The sequence below is a fragment of the Anomaloglossus baeobatrachus genome, unplaced genomic scaffold (genome assembly GCF_048569485.1).
Source record: "Anomaloglossus baeobatrachus isolate aAnoBae1 unplaced genomic scaffold, aAnoBae1.hap1 Scaffold_259, whole genome shotgun sequence".
NCBI classification, from domain to species: domain Eukaryota; kingdom Metazoa; phylum Chordata; class Amphibia; order Anura; family Aromobatidae; genus Anomaloglossus; species Anomaloglossus baeobatrachus.
Genome location: NW_027442140.1, coordinates 74175 through 85868, shown reverse-complemented (window position 1 = coordinate 85868; position 11694 = coordinate 74175). Strand labels below are relative to the sequence as shown.

Below are 11694 nucleotides of genomic sequence, written 5' to 3'. Positions count from 1 at the left end.
CTGTTTGGTGGTAATATACGGTCTGGTCACGGTGTGGCGGTATTTCTCCCTTGTATGTGGAATTATTGGTTGTGTTGTGTATGGAGGTCACTTTTTCTCTCTATAAGGGGGAGATTATTTCCAATAGAAATTAAATACTTAAACATTTAACCCCTCCCTGTCCTGTGACTATTACACTGCAGCACATATGCAGAGGTACTCCAGTGAAAACAAGTAATCACCTTTACTAAGGCTACGTGCACACACTGAGTATTCAGTGCGTTTTTTACCCCAGTTTTTTAAGCCAAAACCAGGAGCGGTAAAATCAGAGGAAAAGTGTAATAGAAATACGGGCACCACTTCTGTATTTATTACCCACTGCTGGTTTTGGCTACAAATACTGATGTAAGATACTGACCAAATACTGAACGTGGCCTAAGGATAAGTGATAACTTATTCATCAGTGGGGTCTGATTGCTGGGACCTGCTCCGATCGTGCAACTTTTATCCCCCATTACACTGGAGCTCGTGTCCGACTCGACCCCTGATCCATTCATTCCCTCAGTGGCTGCGAGCGCTGGGCTTGTTATTATCTGGTTGCTCCACAGAGGATGAATGGAGCTGCGGTCACACATCCCACCCCACAGAGGATGAATGGAGCTGCGGTCACACATCCCACCCCACAGAGGATGAATGGAGCTGCGGTCACACACCCCACCTGCCGCTGCAAAAAGTTCCCCAATCTTCCGATCGGTGCGGTTTCCACTGGTCTGGTTCCACTGATGAATAATTTATCACCAACCGAACCTGTAGATCAGTGATAACTTATTTTCACCAAAGACCCCATGACTGCAAACTACTGTAATTGTACATCCCAGTTATGGTGCACAGTATAGATGTGCAGGATCCGCCTGTGTATGTGCCGCCCCCACGCCTGTAGCAGCCTGGCTGCTCAGATCCGGACCCGCTACGTGGCTCGAGGGATCCTCCGGACCCAGGGGTCACGCGGACACGCCAAATAAAAGAGGGACGTAGTTGTACAGGCTTGGCCGTACTCGGTTCATGACACCACCCATGGTGTGTGGTGAAGTGGGACACCACTGCTGCTGTTGTGGGGCACCTGGGGGAGATGTAGTGGCAGCTGGATGTTAACCCCTCCGTGGGTAGGGATGGTTGCCCCGGGGCCCAGTGTCTCTGTGCAGGGTATGGCGATGACAGGGGGCTGCGCGCCCGAACGTATCAGGGGACAGTTTGTTACTCACAGTCACTGAACCACATGAGTATTTTAGTAAACCAAGGGTGCCGGTGGCCGGCTGCCGCGGCCGGTTGTACTCTGGTCCCCCACCCGGGCTGGTGGTCGCCGTCTTTCGCCTCTGCACTGTGTTTCCGTAGATTTGGACTTCCCGGTCTGGAACACGGGAGTTCGCTCCCGGTTAGCTGTGTACCTGAGGAGCCATGCCCGCTGACGCTGACCCGTGGGATTCTATGGCCCTGGCGGTGGCCCTTTCCCTTTTTGTGGGTGGTTGTCTGATTTTGGGACTTTGGCTGGGACAGTACCTGTAATCCTGCCCTCAATCGGTTAATTATTTATGCCATCAGTTCCGGTCCTGGCTTCAGGGTACGAGTACCCCTCTGTGCACGGTTTCGGGGTCGGGTCTCTATGGTGTCTACACCGGCGGGCTTCAACCCTTCTCCGGTCCACCTCGGATCTCCGGCTGCCGTCTTCACGTCTCCTGCGGACGGAGACCGTCTGCCACCTAGCCAATGTACCAGGGCTCCAACCCTGGCACCTGTCAACTTAAACTGCTCACTTGACTCCTCACTGACTGACACCTTCTGTGTCCCGGCTTAAAACTAACTGTTTTTCCCGCCACGAGCTGTCTAGACCCCTAGGTGGGCGTGCCCTAACCGCCTGGTCCCGCCCACTGGTGTGTCTGTCTGGCCCTAAGGGGGGGTGACTAGGAGTTTAATTGACTTCGTTGTAACCCTGTGAGGGATGGTGTTATGCGGGGGCCTAATCTGTGACTCCTGGTTTTGCCAGGGCATCACATGTATACAGTCAGCGCTCCACTATAACAGGGATAACACTAATGGGTGTTTATATTTAGCTGTAGGGTGAACCCCTAGAGTCAATTCCCCTGTTGGGCCCCAGACACCGCAATCCGACCCTGATGAGAGCAGTGGAGATGGCAGGATTAGGAGAGATGAGAGCTTTGGTTCCTTTTAGTTCTCGTTCACACTACTGTATTTTCAGTGCTGTCCATAAAATAACACAACGTCTCGTCCTCAGACCATTGTTATTGGATGTGGCAGTGCAGATGGGGATTTTCTTTCTCACTGACTGAATCTGCGTGTGAGAATAATCTCAGCATCCTCTAGTACCTTCCGTAAATCGGAGGAGACTCGTCCATTCAGGTCTGTGTCTGCACAATCCATCAGGTTCCCCCCAGCTCCACCATACAGCAGACATTGTGTTACGGATACATTGCAGTTCTGTAATGGAGGAAGCTGTAAATGGTCTTGTAAATTATTAGCGGCTGTAAATACCGGATTGTATATGGATGACAAATAAAGGCTACTTTACACACTGTGATATCGGTCCCGATATCGCTAGTGTGGGTACCCGCCCCCATCTGTTGCGCGACACGGGCAAATCGCTGCCCGTGCCGCACAACATCGCCCAGAGCCGTCACACATACTTACCTGTCCGGCGACGTCGCTGTGACCGGCGAACCGCCTCCTTTCTAAGGGGACGGTCCGTGCGGCGTCACAGCAACGTCACTGAAGCGTCACTGAACCGCCGCCCAATAGCAGCGGAGGGGCGGAGATGAGCGGGACGTAACATCCCACCCACCTCCTTCCTTCCGCATAGCAGCCGGGAGGCAGGTAAGGAGAGCTTCCTCGTTCCTGCGGCGTCACACGCAGCGATGTGTGCTGCCGCAGGAACGAGGAACAACTTCGTTACTGCTGCAGTAACGATTTTTAAGAATGGACCCCCATGTCGCCGATTAGCGATTTTGCACGTTTTTGCAATGATGCAAAATCGCTTATCGGTGTCACACGCAACGGCATCGCTAATGCGGCCGGATGTGCGTCACGAATTCCGTGACCCCAACGACTCCGCATTAGCGATGTCGCAGCGTGTAAAGCCCCCTTTAGAAAAGACTTGTCCTAGTTTTCTGGATGAAGCTGTGATGATTCTTTATCCGGCCGTGTGATCCCGGCATTAGAGGCCGTTACCTCCCGGGAAGAGAGGATTTATCTACAAAGTGTAAAATCTTTCCCTTCCCTGAATATTTCTGCCTCCGGTCACATCCCGTCTGCCGGTATAACGGGCTCCGCACCACAAAACTTACATCCAACTCCTCAATTGTTTCGTTTTTTTTTTTTGTTTGTTTTTTTTCTATGCTGCTTTTTTTGTCTTCTCGTATCATTTTATGTTTTGTGTTTTTTCCAAATTCTTCAGAATGTTGCAAGTGGATCATGAATTTTGGGCACAATAGAAACGCTTTGTATTTTTTTTCTATGACCTTTGTTTGTGACTTTTTAGTCTAAAAAGTCTTGTCTTCCTAAATGGCGGCAAGTTTGCACCAAAATATTTCTGGCAAAATGTCATCATTTTTTAGGTTGAAGGTAAACATACCTTTCCGTGAAAAACTATTCACACCCGGTGAACTTTTCCATGTTTTTTTTACATTACAGCCACAAACAAGTGGATTTTATTGGGGTTTTATGTGCTAACAACACAAAGTAGCAAATATTTGTTAAGTATAAAGGAAATTATAAACGGATTTTTAAACATTTTAAGAAATATAACTCTGAAAATTGTGATGTGCATTAGTATTCAGCCCCCTGAGGGAATACTTTGCAGGACAAACCTTTCACTGCAAGTACTGCTGCCAGTCTCTTGGGGGATGTGCAAAGCTGGTAAACACATCTACGGTCACATTTTTGCCCCTGCTACTTTATAAAATAGCTGTATCTCAGGTAAATTGGATGAAGGCGTCTGTGAAGAAATTTTCAATTCTTATTCTTTTGCTTTTAAAAATATCCATTATTCTATAAAGACCAAATTTGTAAAGTTTATGACTTATAGTTGTCCTGTGGACAGATTCCCCCCCTGAGCTCTGGATCTCTCCTGCTTTTCCTCTGACCATAGGCCTCTTGGCTGCTTCTCTATAATTAGTGCTCAGGACCAGACCAGGACTTGTCTTCTCCTTCATGTCATACATGTTAGCGTTATTTCAGCGGCCAGTGATCGGATATAAAGTCTCCAGTAATTATGTTACTATACAGGATTCTTTCTAATGTCACATCGTCATCTTCTCCCCATTCAGGTCCCTACAATATCGGATCCTCTCAGTGGAGATCTTCTATATAAGAGAATTCTCCTGATTGACCTATCAAGGATGGATATGGATAGGGACAAGATGGCGGAGAGGATACTACACCTCACCCTAGAGATCCTCTTCCGGCTTACTGGAGAGGTGAGAGATTCTGATGACGTCACATTACATCATTCTTATCTATGGGAATAACAGATGGACAACTGGAGAGGTGAGGACTCTGGAAATGTCTGGAGTGAGATTTATTACTGTGTCTCTCCATAACCAGGATTACACAGTAGTGAAGAAGACCTCTAGTGAGCGCTGTCAGGCCCCTGTGTCTGAGGGATGGGGAAGACCCCGGAGCCCAATCACAGGGCCTCCACCTCACCCCCCGATACATGAGGACATCAATGACCAGAAGATCCTAGAACTCACCTACAAGATGATTGAGCTGCTGACTGGAGAGGTGACACTGCTGGGAATGCTGGGACATTATATAGTAACGCTATGAAGGGATCGGGGGTGACGGTATCATTGTATATGTCAGGTTCCTATAAGGTGTCAGGACATCACCGTCTATTTCTCCATGGAGGAGTGGGAGTATTTAGAAGGACACAAAGATCTGTACAAGGACGTCATGATGGATGTTCCCCAGCCCCTCACATCACCAGGTAATAGACAGGACTAAATACACACGGCCTATAATTATCTGTATGTAAGGAATGAATTCAGTCCCTGTATGTGTCTCCTCCAGGTCTATCCAGTAACAGGACAACACCAGAGAGATGTCCCCGTCCTCTTCTCCCACAGGACTGTAAACAAGAAGATCCCGATGTTCCTCAGGATGTGTTTCCTCCAGCTCTATCCAGTAAGAGATATCTACTCATGTACTTTTTGCATTAATTTTGTGATTACATTTTTAGACTTTTTGCTGTGGGGTTTTTCAGCTGTATTTTCTTTGCTTCTGCTTCTTCTGCTGTTTGTTTCTAGTGCCTTCTCTATGTTGTTATGAAGGCAACTCAAAGACCTGCAGATGGTTCATGAATGCCCTGTTTCCCTGAAAATAAGACCTAGTTACAGTCAGGGCCAGCGTCAAGAGGAGTCAAACTGCGCTATTTCTTAGAAACCCCAGTCTCTTAGGGACCCCATCAGTTGTAATCTAAGGTTGATTGCTTAAGGACCTTTGATGCTGTTGCGGGCGGGAATTGACCTTCAGCAGGAGGGAGGGCACTCGAGACGCTCGGATCCGGGCGGTTGATGTGGCTCTAGTGGCAGCCGGACCCGGGCGCAGCCGTCCGTCACCCGCAAGTGAAAAGGGGGTAGTTATTATACAGGGGAGGTTTGTCAGTGACGCCACCCGTGGGTTGCGGTGATTGTTGGTGACACCGCCACTGCCTTGGTATGGGGGTGCTCGGGGCTGATGGAGCGGGGCAGCAGGATGTTATCCCCTCCACGGGTATGGGAGGTGTTGTCCCGGGGCCCAGGTGTTGGTGGGATGGAGTGATGGGGCACAGTCTGCGGGGTTGGACCGGATGATACCAGTGTACTCACTGTTTGAATAAAGTCACACAGAGTCCAGATAGTAAACCAACTGACGATAACCGGTAGCCTCCGGAGGGGTGAGCTTGGGTCCCGCACACCGGTTGACAGAACAGGGGCCCTTCTTTCTGCACTTTTGGTTTGTATCTTGTGTGTTGACTAGTCCGCATGAAACGGGGAAGTCCACTCCCGGGGTCTTTTCTGTGGGAGCTGTGGCCCGCGAGAACTGAACCGTGGGATCTTAACAGGAACTTGCAGACGCCCTATCCCCCTCGTTGGGCTTCCGTCTCGCATCTGGGCTGTCAGTGGGACAAGACTTGGAATCTTGTCCCCTGCTGGTTAATTAGAAAGGTGCTTGAAGCTGTCCTCGCTCCAGGGTTCAGGGACCCTGACTGTGCACAGCCTCCGGACCGGATTCCCGCTGTCGGCACCGGCGGGCTACAACCCTGCCCCGGTCCACTTAAGGTCTCCCTTGACCGGATCTCCATCGCCTGTGGCCCAGCTCTGCCGTTTGCCACCTAACCTAGTCAGGTTAAGTAGTCTGGGGCTCCAACCCCTGAGCACCACTTCACAATCCTCTCACTTCAACTGTCTAGCACTGTTCTGTGTGTTTCCCTCCCCTGACACCTCAGAACCCCTAGGTGGGCGTCACCATCTGCCTGGCCCCACCCACTGATGTGTCCCTATTGTCTTGGGGGGGTGACTAGGGTTTGATGGCTGGTGTTGGATACCTGTGTGTGGGGTTTTGTGTTGGAAGGCCAAGGAGGAGGGAGTCCTGCACCTGGAAGATGGATGCAGTCCTCTGTGACAACCTGATTTTGTCAGGGCGTCACAATGACTTCAAAGTCATGTGGCATGATGTAACCAAAGGTCTTTTAATTGCAGGAGTCTAAATGAACTGAACAGGACACAGGCTGGCATGCAGGACTGGCATTAGGGGAAAGGGAGAGTAAACTGGGCAATTTCAGAGGGCTCCCATTTTCCTAGTGGCCTTAGTGTTTATATGCCAATTATAGGACTGTTTAAGGACCTTATTGACATCACGTCAAGTGACCAAATGTCTCAATTGCAGGAGTTTCAAGCAGAAAAGGAGACAGGCTGGTGTGTGTGTGTGTGTGTGTGTCAAATGTCAAAAGGGGCAGAGCTTGGCCAGAACAAGGGTGTGATGCCACCGGTTCTCTAATTCGTAACAATTGCGGCGTTCCCTATGCCAGAAATCTCTCTCCAGTCCCTAATGTCATTTTCAGTGTACATCGCCGGTCTTGATGAATTGGAGCCCAAATGTCTATCTGCACAGACAGCAAGACCCTGCTACATGCTTTTGTTACAAAGCCTAAGGATAGGCCATCAACGTTACAGTCCTGGACATCCCCGTTAAATTTTCACCATTTGTCTTTATTTTATTTTCGTCTTGGAAAAAAAATCTCTTTAAAATTGTTTATGTTGTGGATCAATGTCACAGATGTTTGCAGGTTATTCAACTGTCAAGGCGGTGTCAGGATCTGTGGAAGCTACACTCTGCCTGCTAACGTCTCTTATGTCTGTGAGCAGCGCAGGGAGACACAGGCATCAAACCACAGATTTAGGCAGGCTAGCAAGAGTTAACCTCTGCTGGGTTGCTAGTTAGTGTATTTGACCAAATGCTGCGGGAAGCCAGTATCATTCTCTCCCCTCCTGTATAAGCTGGCTGGGCTATTCCATTAATGCCAGCTATAGGTTACCTATACTGTTAGCAAGAAATTGGCCATAATAAAGTATTAACTTATGGGACCACTCAGTAGTGTCCCATAAGGAATTGCCTACTCCATAAAGCATAAATGACTGGAGAAAAAAAGGAGATACGGCAAAGAACATGTGTGAAAAATTCCATTTTATTCATAAAAATATCATATATAATAAAATCACAACAATATGTGGTCAAAAGGACAAGGATCGGACAGGAGGTGGGGGAAGGTGGGTTGGGGAGGGGGGGGGGGCCTGAAGCAACCAGGGTGAAGAATCAAGTGACTGAGTTGCCATCAATTGTAGGGCCAACCTATAGTAAAGAGCTGGTGGTGAATTGGGGCCAAGAGAGAAAATGAAGGATATGTGTCATGTGAACCACATGAGATATGCAACCAATCAGCAAGTGGCTATACATGCATGTAGTAAGCCCATCTGGAAAATGTGAAACCACAGTGGAAATAAGGCAAAGTGACTGCGCGAGGCCACAGGCGAGGTCCAAGTGACTCCTCAATTTGCACATAAAGAAATGTATATATATATACACATGCACAGCAAGTCTGAGCCAGGTGCACCGCGCAATCAAGGGGCCTGAAGATATGGAAAGGTTTTCTCAATTATAATTGTGGCAAAGGAGCTGAACCAGAGGGGGGCTACTAAAGTGTACATGCAAAAATAATCACCGGCTGAGGCAGCACACATGTAATCTCCCATTATGTACACCACAGACATGTAAGAGTTAATACTGGTGCTGCACAGATCCAAGGGAGAATTTAAGGCAATACAAGGCACAGGGTTACTGTGCGATTATTAGTCCCAATCCAATTCACCATGCAGCCAAGGGAAGGCGGAACAATGGAGGGGCAACATAAATAAGTATACCTGGTGGTTGGTTCCGAGGGGCAGGAAACAGCCTCCTGACAGCTGTTTCACAGCGTTGCTTTTTCGAAGGAGGATTGCTCCCACATCCTCAAGCCCCCCCCCCCCTCCCCAACCCACCTTCCCCCACCTCCTGTCCGATCCTTGTCCTTTTGACCACATATTGTTGTGATTTTATTATATATGATATTTTTATGAATAAAATGGAATTTTTCACACATGTTCTCTGCCGTATCTCCTTCTTTTCTCCAGTCATTTAGGTTACCTATACTGGTCTGGTGAGGTGTTGTGACTTACGATTGGTTGTTGTGCATTATTACTGTGAACTGTTGTGGTGTTAACCCTTGTTGTCTTTTTGTTGCTGCCTATTTATTTCTGTGAGTTTGCTATTTGTCTCGTCTGTCTTAATTTGTGTTTCCTGTCTGTTTTTAATCTGTGTTTCCATCATACTCCTGCCAATCACACGCCAGGGTGTACGCTATGGACAATTATACGCTTCTGTCGTTGCCTGAATCTTTGGGAGGAATGCTGTGTGACGGTGTCCACACGACCTCCTTGGTCAAACAATATATTGCTGAACGATGTTGCGTCGTTTGTGAGATGGGTACGTGTGACCGCTACAAAACGACCTATGAGCGATCTCGGCAAATCGTAGCAGCGATCTGGGCGTGTCACATCGCTAACGAGATCGCTAGCAATATCGTTGTGTGTAAAGCGGCCTTTAGATGTCGAAATTGGACAACAGATTCAGAATACATTTTTCCTAATTTAATTTCTGATGTTATGGTTTAAAAAAATAAGTAAATATACTTTCAAGATAATATTAAAAAAATAATAACATTGTGTTTTTTATTTTTAGCAGATGACTGTATTGGGAATTCAGATGGAAAGCTAATATCTTCAGAATTTATAACACATGATGAAAATATCACACGTGATACATATGACGAGCAAGTCCAACAGAATTGTAAGCAAAATAAAAGTTACAGAAGGGATGTGGAACATGAAATGGCTTCCACAGGAGAGAAGCCATTTTCATGTTCAGAATGTGGGAAATGTTTTATTCAGAAATCAAGCTTTGTTAGACATCAGAAAATTCACACAGGAGAGAAGCCATTTTCATGTTCAGAGTGTGGGAAATGTTTTATTCAGAAAACAGCTCTTGTTTTGCATCAAAGATCTCATACAGGGGAGAAGCCATTTTCATGCATGGAATGTGGGAAATGTTTTATTCAGAAAACTGCTCTTGTTTTGCATCAAAGATCTCATACAGGGGACAAGCCGTTTTCATGCTTGGAATTTGGGAAATGTTTTATTCAGAAAACAGCTCTTGTTAGCCATCAAAGATCTCATACAGGGGAGAAGCCATTTTCATGCTTGGAATGTGGGAAATGTTTTATTCGGAAATCACATCTTGTTAGGCATCAAAGATCTCACACAGGGGAGAGGCCATTTTCATGCTTGGAATGTGGGAAATGTTTTATTCAGAAAACTGCTCTTGTTTCGCATCAAAGATCTCATACAGGGGACAAGCCGTTTTCATGTTTGGAATGTGGGAAATGTTTTATTAAGAAAACAGCTCTTGTTAGCCATCAAAGATCTCATACAGGGGAGAAGCCATTTTCATGCTTGGAATGTGGGAAATGTTTTATTCGGAAATCACATCTTGTTAGGCATCAAAGATCTCACACAGGGGAGAGGCCATTTTCATGCTTGGAATGTGGGAAATGTTTTATTCGGAAAACTGCTCTTGTTTCGCATCAACGATCTCATACAGGGGAGAAGCCATTTTCATGCATGGAATGTGGGAAATGTTTTATTCAGAAAACTGCTCTTGTTTTGCATCAAAGATCTCATACAGGGGACAAGCCGTTTTCATGCTTGGAATGTGGGAAATGTTTTATTCAGAAAACTGCTCTTGTTTTGCATCAAAGATCTCATACAGGGGACAAGCCATTTTCATGCTTGGAATGTGGGAAATGTTTTATTCGGAAATCACAACTTGTTTTGCATCAAAGATCTCATACAGGGGACAAGCCATTTTCATGCCTGGAATGTGGGAAATGTTTTACTTGGAAATCAAAACTTGTTAGGCATCAAAGATCTCACACAGGGGAGAGGCCATTTTCATGCTTGGAATGTGGGAAATGTTTTATTCAGAAAACTGCTCTTGTTTCGCATCAAAGATCTCATACAGGGGACAAGCCATTTTCATGTTCAGAATGTGGGAATTGTTTTACTCGGAAATCACATCTTGTTAGTCATCAAAGATATCATACAGAGGAGAAGCCATTTTTATGTTCAGAGTGTGGAAAATGTTATTTTACGAAATCAAAGCTTGTTAAACATCTGAAGAAGCTGCACAGGGAAGGAACCTTTTTCATGTTGTGAACATTTGAAATGTTTAATTGGTAAAACAATTCTTGTTGACCATGAGAAAACCCACACAGTAGAGGAGACATTCTTGCATTCAGAATTTGGCAAATGTTTTTATCATTAATCAGGTCCTGTTGTCAGATGAGTCACATGGGAGAAGGATTCATGTTATACCATGAGTCAAAGGGTTTTATCCTAAAATCAATTGCTCAAGTAAGAATTGGTCAGGGAAAACACCATTTTCTTTTTAAACTTACCGTATTATTATGACCATAAGACGCACCTATGTTTTAGAGGAGGAAGATAGAAAAAAAAATTGAAACAAAATATGTAGTCATGACGCACTGTTGTGAGGGGGAACCTGCTGCTGACATGGTAAGGCTGCTTTCACACATCCGGTTTTAGCAGAGCCGGCCAATCCGGTTCTAAAACCTATGCAACGGATGCGGCGAAAAAACCGCATCCTTAGCATACGTTTTTACATGCGGTCCGTCCGGTTTTTGCCGGTTGCGGCTGGCTACTGAGCATGCGTAGTGCAAAAAAACGGATGTGATTTTTGCCGCAGGACGCTTTATCCGGCGTCCATAGGCATGCATTGGAAATCGCGACGCATCGGCCAGATGCGGCGCAATGCGTTTTTTTTCGCCGGACAAAAAAAGTGCCAGGCAACGTTCCATCCAGCCACCGCATCGGCTAAATATGCCGCATCCGTCAAAAACTGGACGGAACGCAAGGCCATGTGGCACAATACGGCGCTAATGTAAGTCTATGCGAAAAAAGCGCAACCGGCGGCAAAAAAAAACCGGTTGCGTTTTTTCTGCAAAGCGCCGGATTGTGCCGCACAGGAAAAACCGGATATGTGAAAGCAGCC

At 46.6% G+C, this 11694-nt stretch overlaps 1 protein-coding gene across 1 annotated transcript; it reads left to right on the top strand.

Annotated features, from left to right (window-relative positions):
- Positions 1-5068: 5068 nt before the first annotated feature.
- Positions 5069-11251, top strand: LOC142263457 (uncharacterized). The gene is made up of 2 exons (XM_075332231.1): positions 5069-5175; positions 9307-11251. Exon 2 carries the CDS (start codon positions 9456-9458, stop codon positions 10836-10838), a length of 1383 nt encoding a protein of 460 aa, XP_075188346.1. The 5' UTR covers positions 5069-5175; positions 9307-9455; the 3' UTR covers positions 10839-11251.
- Positions 11252-11694: the final 443 nt, after the last annotated feature.